General features: G+C 40.6%; 1 protein-coding gene across 1 annotated transcript in view; it reads left to right on the top strand.

Moving 5' to 3' along the window:
- klhdc8b (kelch domain containing 8B) overlaps positions 1 to 14,347 on the top strand; it is a 114,098-nt gene that overhangs the window by 57,637 nt on the left and 42,114 nt on the right. Inside the window, exon 2 of the mRNA XM_070911025.1 lies at positions 9,155 to 9,319. Coding sequence (XP_070767126.1) covers positions 9,155 to 9,319 — 165 coding nt within the window. The remainder of the gene's footprint in view (positions 1 to 9,154; positions 9,320 to 14,347) is intronic.

Genomic DNA, 14,347 nt, shown 5'->3' with positions numbered 1-14,347 from the left:
TGTTTATGGCACCTGCAACTGCAAATTATATTGACTTTTAATAATCCATAATAAGGGCCACAGCTTGGTGGATGGACAGAATTTCAATAACAAACTTTATTGTGGGCGCGAGTGATTACAATCTCACTGGTAGAGTGGGAGTGGCATGGTGCCCATCAAAACATTGTTCCATAGCACTACGGATGGTCAAAAACTCCTACGGCTTGGTTTGGGAAAGATCATGGTTTTGGTTAAAGTAAGAACTTCCTTGAGGTCAGGGGACCTTCGTCATCATGGTTGAAATTATAACTTGATCAAGGTTAGGAAACGATCGTGCCCAACGACAAGCTTCATAATACCAAGATTTTCTGAAATTTCTGTACATTTTTATTACAGATTTAACTTTTCACTCAAATTGTTAAGCTGATATATCATTTGTAATGAGAAAAAAAAGTATTCCCTTCGAAACAAATGCAAAATAGAAGTATCTTGACAAGTGGTCTCAGACTTTTGGACCCCACTCTATATTTTGGGCATTTTGCCTTATTTGACAGGACAGTAGGGAGACAAGAAAGGCATATTTACAGTGGGGTCCAAAACCTGAGCTGGCATGGACTCCACAAGTTTGTGCAAAACCTGATGGCCCATGTTATCCCAGCATGATCTGACAATGTTCCAAAGGGCTTCTTGTGATGTCACAGAATGCTTGGCTTTCTGAGTCTTCAAGTGCCCCCATAAATAGTTCAATGGGGTTGAGGTCAGGTGACTGTGGAGGAAAGTCCATGACAGTCACGACTCCTCGGTCTTCTTTGGTCTTTAAACAATAACAAAACAAATACAATATTTCCACCACCATGTTTGATACACTGCGGTATCCTTCTCTCTCCAGTTCGTCTCCTTACATACACCCTTCTGCTACTGCCATAAATCTCAAACTTGGATTCATCAGTTAATAAGACTTTTCCTCATCCACAGTAAAATGCTGGTATTTCTTAACCCACCCCAAGTGTTTGGCCTTGTTTCCCCTTCTGAGAAGTGGTTTAGAAACTGCTACTCGTCCTCTGAGACCACAAGACAGTCTTCATTTGACAGTACTTTTGCTGATTGGAGTCTGGCGTTCTTTATTTAGCAAATTCTGTATCTGTGATGAAGTTGCTTTTCTATCTATCGGGGAACTAAGCTTGATGTATTGATCTTCTGATGGCGTGGTCACTTCTGTCTGATCGTGCTTTGGATACAACTGATCCCGTTTGTGCAAAGTGTTTTAGAGTTCCATGCACTGCCCCCTTAGAAACCTTTAGTTTAGCCATGATTTGACACTGAGAAAGCCCCTCTTTGCTCAGAATAACAATTTGACACGTCTGACACTGTCGCTGTGTTCTGATGCCATGTTTCTCACTATCACAATGCTACTTAATAAGCAGTGATCTGCTGGAAACATGAGGCATTAGCCTTATTTATCACAGGTGAACACTGGCTGCAAGTTGATATTCATATATAATCTGCCATGTGGTTCCTCAATCTATTTATGTCGAGCCTACATGCTGCAGGCCGAGAAAATTAACACTTGAACTGCTGCTGCAGGTCAGTGTTTTCTCCATTAACACGGCCAACTGAAAGGAAGCTGCTTTCACCTCTGTTTGGCCTCCGCTGTGGATCTGAACTCAAAGTGCTGAACCTGCTTCTTTTGTACGGCTGTTATTTAAACTCTCTTTCTTTACAATCGGTCGAGTACTTTCAAGCCAATAAATACAGTTTGATCTTTTCTTTTCTCAAGGTGGTCTTCAGACGGAGGCTTTGATGGGACTATTGATTGACCCTTAGTCTCACTAAAAAGGACATAGTGATTGCTCCAGTATGTACATATATATACATATTTCCCCTCTGTGTGAGTGTGTGTCAGTGGTTGTCTGTGTTACACTGCATCTTCAGGACCATGTGGTTGTAGACCAGACATCCTCGAGATTGATTGAAAAGTTTTGTACATCTGCAGGGAACTGTGTAATAAGGGAAGAAGGAAAGAAAGAAATAAAGATAGAAGACTCGAGATCGGTTGAAACGTTTTTTACATCCACAAGAAACTGAAAAAAAGAAAGAAATAAGAAGGAAAGAAAGGGAAAGAAGAAAGCAAGTAAGAAAGAAAGAATTGAAGGAAATAAATGAAGGAAAGCAAAAACAAAAGAAGGAAGGAAGGAAGGAAGGAAGGAAGGAGAGAACGAGCCTGACTTGTCTCGTCTTTCTGCCCTTGTGAGGACAATTGATCCTCCTAAAGTTAAGACCCACCCCTCGTCTCTCTCTGTCCATAGGTAGAGCATGGTGACTATAGCTGACAGCAGGCGGGAGGTTTTTATTGATCTGGTATTGACGAGTGTTCATTAGGTAAGAGTGTGGTGCCCTTTAAATGTCACTGTGGGAGAGCGGCTTTCGTCTATCACAACAGCAGTAAAGGCGGCCATTACAGGAGCGTGGGGCCACTTTGTACCTGCCATGTGTTTCCAGGGATTATAAATAACAACTTGCCCTGGCAGCACTGTAGATGTGCAGCTTTTTTGTATACATTTTGTATAGTATATCCCAGATTCAGTAACTGTTAGTGGATTTTTGAATAAGGAATAACTTACCACTGTGACCATAACCTTTTTAATCTAAGCCCGTCACTTGTTTTTGTGTAGTTTTAGTACAGTTTTTTTTCTTTGGAAGCCTTCCTTCGCAACTTCCTTTGTTGCCTCTTTGAAAGACCTCTTATCTCCTAAGTTTGTCCTCTTCGTACCCTATCTCCCCGCCTCCTTCTTCTCTTCTCTGTCAGCTGTTTAGCTCGCTGATCTCCACTTGACACGTCTGTTGTGCCTGATGTGAATGTAGAATTTGAGCTAAACCTCCCCACTTTATTGTGCAACCCTGTCTCCGAGACATGACATTTGTATACTACTAAACTGCAAACGCAAACATGTTTTGACAGAAACATAATGCGGTCCAGATTATGTTTTCATCAGACATTTTTAGGTATCTGCAAAGTTACTGATTCCAGATTTAGATTTGATAACACCTTTTTGATGATGACTGTATAATTCTTTACATATTTCTAACACATGGAGTAGATGAAGGAAAAAAACGTCTGATAGAGCCTCTTACTTTACTATATGAATTACAGACTGTACAATATATGTTCATGACCTGATTCTGACATACAATGTGTTAACTGACATGAATGTAGATTTTGTTTTGTTGGGGTTGTGTTTGTTTATATGCATATATTATGTTTATATTTGTATTTATGTGAGGCTGCATTCATACATTTATTTCCTTTGTTATTGGATATCTGGGACACTATATGTATGCTGTTCATATTTGTATGAGGTCGCTATGTTGTGCTGTTAGATGCTGGTGGGTATACATTCAGGAATGTTAGTTTGTTGTTGATTAATGTGTCACGAGAGAGAGGTCATATAAATGACCAGGCATGAAAATAAGACTTTTAATTTATTAATTTATCCGAACATATCTGCAAAATGTTCACTAACAGCTTATTTTATTTGCTTTCCTACAATAGCCACTCCTGGCAATTAAAGCATGATGTTTGTTTTATACGGTTATGTGTAGAGAGAGATGGTGGTCCTGGTTGAATATTGAAATGTGCTGACACACTGACTTTTTAAATATTAAACCAAAGCTGTGTTATTTCCCAAACCTTGAAGGGACATTTAGTGAGAGACAGATAAAAAAAATGGTTTAAAATCAAATCAAAGCAGCAGAGGAAAAGATATCCCGACATTTCGTCCTTAGCATGGGTCAAGCTCCAAGGATGCTGGATCTTACAATTCCCATAATGCAACTTGATTTGGTTGGACTGCTGCAAAGCAGACCAAGCCCTGTAAAGTCTGTCCCTGACTTACTGAGCGATGAAGTTTCCCCATTGGCCGTTTAAAAATAAATAGGTGCAAACTGTGATCGATTACGTCCTCAGGAGGCTTTTACAGTACAATATAATATATTTCATAGGCTGGGTCACACTCTCAATAAACAGCGTAAACAGACCTCTATGTGTAAAATCAGTGCCCCTTTAACCAAGTGTGTTAGTAGCCTATAAATCTAATAACAAGTAGGATGCAGGCCATCAGCCCTGGTCTGTGGTGTCAAAGTCTTTGTATCGTAGTACCCCGCCATCCACCAGGACCACCTCTGTATGACTGTTCAGCTTTAGGAATGTCACACTTACTACCTTTCCTCCAAAATCTATTTAACAAAACAGGTTAATAGTATATAAATGTATTTTGTAGGTTTGAAATTGTTCTTATTTACTCTCTCTCTCTTCCTGACGTCTTCTCTCTCTCTCTCTAAGTCTGTTTAATCCAGACTGAGCCTGGATCCAGGAAGCCTCTAAAAATAGGAGCACTGGTCTGATGATTTATTTCTGGTCAGATTATTACATAAGCGCTCTGCTTACCTCACTGGAACTTAAGTGGCCAACAGGTCGTCAGCAAACAAATGTTTCTGAAGTGAAGCAAAGCCCTCAGAAGGAAAATATTTTATTTTTAAGACAAGCTGAACGTGTCATTAATCTTTAGAAAGGACTAAGCTGTGATATAATGTACTCCAATGGGTCTATTAAACAGTCGACAACCTAATTGTGTATCAACGTGAAATTCTGCAGGGAACAAATGCACTTTTTATGGTGTTACATTAATCTGTCCTGAGCTCTGCCATGAGGAGAAAGACATTAACAAGAAAGAGCAAAAAACAGACTGAAGGACTAAATACTGATTATTAGTTCATTACAACATTTTACCTCTATATTAATGCTTTTTGCTTTAGCTGTTTAATTGTATCTTCCTCCTTTTTTCTATCAGGAGAATAACTAGATTTATTTAGCAGAAATGTGATGTTATGCAGCATGCAAAACATACTGTACATTTTCACTCAAATTACTCTAATCATACTGCAACGATTGGTTGCTTAAAACATGTATTTAAAGGTCCCATATTATGCTCATTTCAGCCCTAGATTTTTATTCCTGGACTCCACTAGAGTAGCTTTGCATGACTCACAGTTCAAACAAGTCCTTTTTCATCTTATACTGGCCCTTTATGCAGCCTCTCAGTTCACCCTCTGTCAGAAACAAAACATTTTAGACAAAATGAACAACTTCCAAGCACTTGAAGAGTAGTCCTGAGCAGAGCGGTCGAATAACTCAGACAGACTGAGTGGGAGGATGAGTGTGTCCCTGTACTTGGTGGGCGTGCTGTGCCTGGAGCAGATGACCTGCTGGGGGTGTGGCCGAGTGCGGTGACTGTATAGCTGTGACATCACAACCTTACGGACGTCATGACGGCTCGTTTAAAGGCACCGTTTCTGAATACGGGCTGTGTACATTTCTCCGTGGACTGAGCGCTTTGATACTTTCACAGTATTTATAAAGCACCTAGACCTGCTTTAGAATCAAACAAGACATGGGAATCTCACTTTCCACAGTATGGGACTTTAAAGTAACATTTAAAAACATTCATTCACTGTTCAAAATGTTCTGTCATTTCTTCCTCTCTCTGCTGTTACTGTAGCAGGGCATCCAATGCCAGGGCTGTACGCTGCATTGTGTGTGTGTGTGTGTGTGTGTGTGTGTGAGTGTGAGCGTGCAAATGGATAAAGAGTAATGAAAAAAGAGATGAGATGGAAGGATAAAAGGACAAAATGATAGGCAAGAGAAAAAAGAGGGTGTGAAGGCACACAAGGGATGAAGCAAACTGAAATAGATAAAAAAAAGGGGCATGGAAAATGATGAAAGTAAAGTGAAAGTAGCAGTGAGAGGAGGACCCAGAAAGAAAAAATGGTGGGGGACAGGCAGCGGGATATCAACAAGAGAGGGACGCAGACACACAGAGAGTGATGGAAGATGGAATCAAAGCAGCAGACTGAGTTTGTACATCAGAGTTACGAACGGGAAGGACAGAAATATAAAGGATAACTAATGCGTTGTCCTTAATGTCTGCTGCCTCTGGTATATTTGCAGTTTTGTGCGTCATTGTTTTTGATGATTTGTGTGTTCAGTACAGGGCGTTATGAGCACATTTTGTCCAAAAACCAAGCATATTTTTTTCATCATATCGCTCCAGGTAGTGAGTCAGCGGTCTGGCTTTGTGCGGTGGCGGTTTTCTGTTCACCGACCTGCCGAAACAGCCACCCCATAATAACAGCCTGTAGGTTAGGCAGTGGTTGTCATGGAGTCTCCCGGGGTGACGGGCAGAGAATAGAGCACGGTTTCCTTAATTAGAGGAGATTGCGCATCATTAGAGCGAGGCCGGGCCAAAAGATGAGAGCACACATGCAGACATAAACACACCCGCAGTAAGAGATGCTGCAGGTCACAGGTAACAGAGTGGGTGGACAGTGAAGGTCAAGCATCTACAGTCAGTCAAATAATATAAAGTATAATAAATAAATAAATAGTCCAAATTGGTGGATATGTATTGCCAGTATTTCTAAGTGCATACAAAGTTGTATTCCTATAAATCTTTACAAGGGCATAGATTTGTTCATAATGTAAACAACTACCTCTACTTTAAATCATGTTTAGTCCAGATACTGAGAGACCTGATACTTTATGATGATGTTGTACATTTACATCTCCATTACGAAGACCACTGTGTTTTATCGCCTTACCTTTGATTGATTCATTTTTTTTTCCCTAAACAAAAAACACAGGTGGAAAAAACTTTTCAGCCCTGACTAATGTCTGCATTCTTCCTCGCAGGTTGGGTTCAGCTCCAACCAATGTGCAGTGCCCCCCAATTCCAATTCAGTATGTTGTACTCGTTGTTGTGAGTTTTATTCTTTTCTTTTGCTTAGTTATCCATTCGAGCTGTGAGCAGAAGTCAGTCAGTTTTTGTGCTCTTGATGATACTCATTCATATTCATATTACTCTGATTAAAATTGAATGTTCCATTAACAAATACTTACTTTTTTTTTTAATCCACTGTCCTTTGTTGCTTTTTCACTGTGGCTAAAATAGCTTAATGGAGGTTTTGACCACTGATAGTGCTATAGAGCAGTGTTTCTATGAGCGGGTCCTCATTTTGTTGGGCGAAGCAAAAGATATTCCTGGCCGTGGTTTCACACTATTCAACATGAGTTAGGGCTTGGATCCACATAGGAAAAAGCATAGCGTCCACATGTGTGCGGTGAGAGAAAAAACGCTGCGTGTTGGTTTTGTTTCTATGACAACAATATCTGAACGCTACGTTAAAGGGTTTGCCACACAGCTAACAACAAGCTAATGAGGTGTAGGGTGATAAAAGGAGGTGAAGCGATACTGTATATGTTGGGGTCTTGAGACTGACAGGCATGGGATTTATTGCCTAAGCCGAACGCATTTACAAGAAAACTTAAGGTATCCAAGCTTTCCTCTGGGCGTGTGAAAAACTTTTTTCTATATTTAATCTCAGTGAAAACAGGCTCTCATTTCATTGTACATGGAAACCCTTATCATTCTGCTGTGACAAAGGAGCATTTGGAAGTGTAAAAGCTCAAGTAAAAGCAATTTAGTCTGACAGACGTTGTGACAGTTATTTTCCTTGTGCTGTTCTGTTGTGCTGAATTGATTTACGCACCGACACACATCCTGCATGTGAAATAATTTGCTCTATTATCGATACACACATACACAGATACACACTGTTGACTGTTGTCTAATCTACTCTATTTCTCCCTATTATCTTTTCTATTTTCCCTTTGACACACACACACACACACACACACACACACACACTCACACACAGTAGCCTCCCTTTCCTGGAGACTTCATCACTTCATCTTATCCTTGTCCTTGTAATCTTTAAATTTATTCAACTTTTTTGTTTTCCAAAGCACTTTTGACATTATGCTAATTGCTAATTACACTTATTATAATTTTGGAGACATTAGCGGTCTTTGTGAACTTTGATGATCCCCAAACGTCATCTTGCACCACCATCAGGTCTGTACAATGACCTGTACACCTCACAGAGCCATTGACAGACACTCTCCTTGTGCCTGATGAAGGTGATCTTACCAAAAAACAATTAGAGATCATTATGGGGACTATGATTCCATGAAAATACAAATTAAGCTAAATAGAGGAATATATACAGTGTAAAGCTACTATTTACAGGTAGCTCAATACTGCACCATCCGTGCATACATTGTGCACAAGTGTGGCCCTTTGTAATTAGTGTCAGTGCTCGGCTCAACCCACTGTGCTCCCAGGTGATTTGAAAAAAAAAAACCCAAACTGGTTTTACAAGCCGAGGAATACATGTGTATATGTTTTCCTCCATCCCTTCCTCGCCCCGCCTCTCCATACGCATGCATTGCGACACACAGGTGATGAAAGTGTCCTCGCTGCCGTCATTTATTTTATGTACAACAGTAAAATTGGATTTACTCATAGTCATAACTGCTGAACAGTGTGGCAATCGCGCTTGTGTTAAGCTGCATTCTGAGTGACAGATTTATTATTGCTTTATTCTTCACAGTTTAAGTCACAGCTCTGTGGATCTGTCATCTGCCCCCCCCCCCCCCCCCTTCTCTACCTCCATGTCTCTCAGCTCCTCTCTCTCTCTCGCTCCCTCAGATTTAAGTTTACAACTTTCAGAGGGCTGATGGGCTGTTAATCTATCACACTGCTATTTCCTCCCCTCTCCTCTCTTGTTCTTTCCTCTCCTCTCCTCTCATCTCCCCCCTCCCTCTGTTTTTCTCCCGCAGTGTTTCCACAGGAGCACTGTGCTTGCTTGCTCAGCACTTTTCCTCTCCCTTTCCCTTGCTTCTCTGTATATTCTAATGACACTGCAGTAGTTGGGGACGTTTGCGTGTGTCCTTGTGAAAAAGTGATCGAAGGGTCATCTGGAAGTTTCTCAGGCCTGGGCATTAATATTGCAAATTGTTTGGATGTTTGTAGACAGATGGTGGACATGACAGCTGGACCAGAAATGGCGGGAGAAAAGGGCACCGCAATGCATCACCTTCTCCGGTGGTTTGGAGAGGTGTTTGGAACATTTTTCCTTCATTCACCTCACAATAACCCGACAACAAGCTTGGGGGCAAACGTCTATTGACTACATTGTTGCACCAAGAGAGTAAATTATAATACGCTCTCTAAAAGCTGTTGTTTTATTCAATGTGTCTCTCTTGCATGTCTCTCTGCAGATGGAAAGGTGTATGCCTTGGGCGGCATGGGAGCTGACACCACGCCACAGGCCCTGGTGAGGGTTTATGAGGCAGAGAAGGACCAATGGCAGCCTTTGACCTCTATGCCCACGCCGCGGTACGGAGCCACACCCTTCATAAGAGGAAACAAAATCTACATGATGGGTAGGAAACAAGACCTCATCATTTAATTTCTCTCTTTTTATCTCTTCATTCCTTAAACCAACACTGTTTCTATCCCAGTGGTTCCCAGACTTCTTTTTGACCGACTAACAAAACAAATAAATTATATCTTAAATATGCTGCACATATCTAACATCAATATAATGTGAAATAATAAGGGCCCATTCTCAGTCACTCAGGAAAGTTTTATGCTATGTAATGCAGATTTGCAGATAAATACTCACAAACAATGAATGGATATTAGGTGCGCTAATAGATTAAATGTATTTCTTTCCATTTGTTTGAAAATAAAATTAGCATACATATTTGTTTTTAGCCACGTGCTAGCAGTCGGGCGATCCACCACTTTGGTCCAGACTGAAATATCTCAACAACTATCACATAGATTACCATGAAATTTGGTGCAGACATTCATGGTGCCCAGAGGATAAATCCGCATGACTCTGGTGATCCCCTGAGTTTCCCTCTAGTGCCACCATCAGGTTGGCATTTTTCAGTGAAAAAATCTCTACAACCATTGGATGGATTGCCATGAAATTTGGTTCAGACAATCATGTTCCCCTTAGGATTGTAAACACTTTGATGATCTGTTAACTTTTCCTCCAGCGCAGCATGTTAGCATTGTCATTTAGCTCACATCACTGCTGTGCCTGAGTGCAGCCTCACAGAGACACTAGCATGGCTGTAGGCTCTTGTTTGAGAAACACACACAGAAAAACACAGCATTGTTTTTCATCTAATCACTTTAGTCGCGTGTATTGCAGCAATGCCACATCTGGTAGTTTTGCCCTGTAGGTGACACAGTCCAGCTTTCACTGCGCAGTTTGGGTTCTACATTTGGGTTCTACGATACATCAGCATTTTGTGACAAATCTTTCCAGCATTTGATTCAACAGTCGACTGCTGTGTTCCTAGAAAACCCAATGACCATAACTGTGAGCTTGCGTCACCATACACCATACAACACGTCACATTCAGCAGTTTTTAATGAGCTATTTTAACGCTTATTGCTTATGTCTTTTTTATCTATAACTGTAGCCCTCTACTCATATCTGTCTCGTCTTTCCTGCACATAGAGCCACAGTCTCTTACACATCCCCTGAGAGTTCACTTTATGGATTCTGTAGGAGACACGTGTTCAAGTCACTATCTCAAGTACATTGATAGCTGGTGATGGATGACATATTTGAAATGCATCAGTCCTCGGGCTTTGGTGTCATCCGTTGACCATTTTCAACCTCTGGGCTACTCTGATGCATACTCAGTGCTTCTAGAGAGTAGATGAAGGGATAGTAATTGTAAGTTTGCCCACTCTACATGAAAGTTGTGGTTGTACTTGGTCAAGTCTGTCTTACACACTTGTGGTGTCCCTCTGTTTTACTTTGTTGCTCGTCCACCGCACACACACACACACACACACACACACACACCCCTACTGAACCGTGTGTCCAGAGATGTGTCAGTGTTGTACTGTTTTCAACATAAGCCTTTTAGCTCTGTGACTTTATCTTCCCTGATCCGTGAAAGGAACTGATGGAAAGACAAAAATGTGTCTCTCAGGTCCGAGGAGTCTCACAGTCTCGATACAATATTGATGCCTGTCTGTCCGTCCTTGGAGACGGATCCCTCCTGTGTTGCCCTTCCTGAGGTTTCTTTCATTTTTCCCTGTTAAAAGGTTTTTTTTGAGGGAGTTTTTCCTTATTTGAATCAGAAGGACAGTGTTGGAGTTAAAAGCTGCTCTGTAGGAAAGAAAAGAGAATGTGTGTTCAGTGCAGATCCTGTGTTTTGTTTTTTCCTTCTAAGCATTTTCCATCCATGATCAGAGGTGACACTTGTTCTCGTTTTGTCTCTTTGGGGGGCTGTTATTGCTCATTGACACTTGGTCAAAATTTCACACCACTGCTGAGAGAGAAATTGGCATCACACAAGGCAGGGTACAATCATTTCATCTCACTGAGGAAGCGCTTTGCAAAGAGATGAATCCATTTAACTACATGCTACAAACAGCCACACGATCCACATTCATACACAAAGTAGCTGTAACCTCCCGAGAGTAGGAGCTTTGGTCATTTCCATGTTGATGTTTTTTCTCACACACCAGAGAGACAGAATTACTCTTTATTATGTGCAGTGGAAGAGAGAGCTCAACACTGCAACACAAGCAGACGGAGAAAACATATTCATCAATTTTACACATAGTGTGCATTTAGAGATACTGAAAACATGAGCAAATGCACATGGAATGTACTGTAATTGAGTATAAGTATAACTACTGTACTTAAGTACTTGTATGTTTCTTGAGTATTTTCATTTTGATGATGCTACTTTATACGTCTTCTCCACCACATTTCCGAGGGAAATATTGTACTTTGTACTACATTTATCTCACAACTGTAGTTACCAGTTACTCTGCAGATGAATATATAAACACTATATATATAGATATAAACATAAAAGGCGGCTCGGACATGAATGCAAGCCATTGCATCATCTGCATAATTTTAATCATTTATTAATCAATAATTTACTTTGGATACTTCAAGTACATTTTGCTTATAGGTGTTCTGTACTACTTAAGTAACTTTTACTTGTAATAGAGTATTTGTAAGTTGTGTTATGGCAAAATTTACTTAAAGCTGCTCAAATCAATATTTTTTATATTAAAAGTGGAGTAAATGACTACATCTAATGTGAAGGGAGACTTTCATACTGACGAACCCACAAATAATTATCTCCCCACACTGCAGTTCCCCTCAGCTCTACGAAGCATTTTAGAGTCTTTGGTCTTTGTTTTGGTTTTACAGTCCACAACTTTATTGGTTGGGTTCACTCTCACTGCTCTCATTGTCTCATTGTCGTTGCTTTCAGCCAATCTCTGTTCTCTGTATAAAGCTCTGATAAAGCCGCTTTACAGAGTGAATATTGGACTGACATTCATCATGTGGACACAAAAATGACTTCAAATGAATGTTACTGTTGCTTTGTATCTGCTAGATGTGTAAATAGGCAACTGTTAACTGCTAACATGTTAGTAGTATGTTGTGTTTACAACTGACAGCTGCAAGAAGTGCGTCTTTGCTATCCAGTACACCAGCAAAACGAGTCTATCATAAGGTAGCCTACCTAGGTTAATAACTGTAATATAGTTACAGTTACTGGAAATTGTAATGCCTTACACTACTGGTTACTGGGGAATGCGTTACTGCCCATCACTGTTTTTCATACCCTGAAGACTTCATGGAATTGTTCAATAGCATTTTACTGCAGAAAACACATGGCTATATTTCATATATATATATATATATATATTTATATGAAATATAGTCATGAAATTGAATAAGGTGTGTTTCTCAAAATGTTGAACTATTCCTTTAAGAGTTATGTAGAGACCCACTGAGACATGTGGGTCTAAACTTTTGATTTTGAGCGCACAACAGCTAAACTTTTGCACTTTTGAGTTGTGATCATGCTCGTCAAGTCTTGCATCTTACCTGTGAGATTTTACTGGTGTTTGTATGGCTACTTCCAACCACGAAATGAAAAACTCATGAACTGCCACACTTCAAAGAAAATAATAATTTTTAGTTCAGTGCACCACGCGGCTTCAGCTGTGGTCCTGACAGCACTGTCAGAGGAGGAGGCGGTTATTGCCTAGCAGTAAAGGAAGCACTTTCTGTTGTGTATCAGGACTGGTATGGCCTCCAAAGCACCGAGCAGGTTAGAGTGGTTTGCTGGACAGCTATATGAGTGCATCGTCAGTGGAGTCAGTGGAACAGCACATAGACTTTTCTAAAACCAACACCAAAATGAAATAAAATAAAAATTAGAAAACACGACGCTGAAAAGAGAGCGGTTTGCCCCCAAAATAAAACATCCATAACTTCTCTTTGGATTAGCAAACTAATTCATCTTGGTGTGGCTGGAGCTAATGATGCCTGGGAAGTGCACACACACACACACACACACACAAATACACACATGGCAGTTTAATCACATTGTATCAATTAATACACAGAGTTATGAGCGATGTCCAAACAGAATAATGTGATATTCATGCTTTATATCCATGTTCGTTTTATAACTGGAAATCCAGGTCATTATTTCTCTCTCTCTCGCTCTTTCTCTCTATGTCTCTCCCTCAGTCATGTAGTGTGAATGTAATGCCTGTTCACTTTCTGTAGTTGGAAAGTTTATCGTATCTTGTATATTCATGCTGCTTCTTCAGCTGCCGCTCCACTCGGGGGTGTGTTGGGATCAGTGAGTGCCTGAACCCCCTTTGATTTAAATTCTGTGTGTTCCCAGTCAACAGCAGACTTACTGGCATGTGACGTAACTCATCAAGCTTCATACTGCTTTAAAATCCTCGTGTGTCTGTGCGTGCGTACACAATTTGAATCAAGGATTTTGTTGCAGTGTCAAGGTTGGTAATCAGCCCACAAGTGCGGCTGATAGGAGTCTGTCAGCAAGTCAAGGATGATCAAAAACTCTTCTGAGAAACGAAAAAGATATGCATATAAACTCACAACACTTGAGCACACACATACAGTACTTCCTTCGTTGCAGTTACAGTTTCTTATTGCGTGTTCTTGAATGAGGGAATGTGGGATATATATGAAAGTAACACCTCACGCCTTCAGCTGCAAAGACAGATAAGGAACCTAAATCACCACAAAGACAAATCTCCTCAGTCCCTGAAGCCCTTCTTGCTACTGAAGTTATATATCAGTTAACATCAGGTAAATCAGAAATGGTCACTTTTCCGGGCCAGCAACAAGCATTATGGCCTGCAAGAACACAAACCAAAACACAGCATTTTGCCTGCTTACTTCCTTGGGAATTGGGAATGGGTGATCTGAAGTGGTGGCTGCTGTAGCTTGAGCCAAAGTGGAAAGAGGTTATGGCCCAAAACAAATGCATAGGGATTCAACCAACAGCCACAAATCAAATGGAAATGTATACCACCTGTTACAGAGTTAACCATCTGGTTCTGTATTGGAAGAGATAGAAGAG

Source organism: Enoplosus armatus, chromosome 8 (assembly GCF_043641665.1).
Source record: "Enoplosus armatus isolate fEnoArm2 chromosome 8, fEnoArm2.hap1, whole genome shotgun sequence".
Lineage (NCBI taxonomy): Eukaryota > Metazoa > Chordata > Actinopteri > Centrarchiformes > Enoplosidae > Enoplosus > Enoplosus armatus.
Note: the sequence above shows the minus strand (reverse complement) of the source record. Positions and strands in the feature narration are given on the sequence as shown.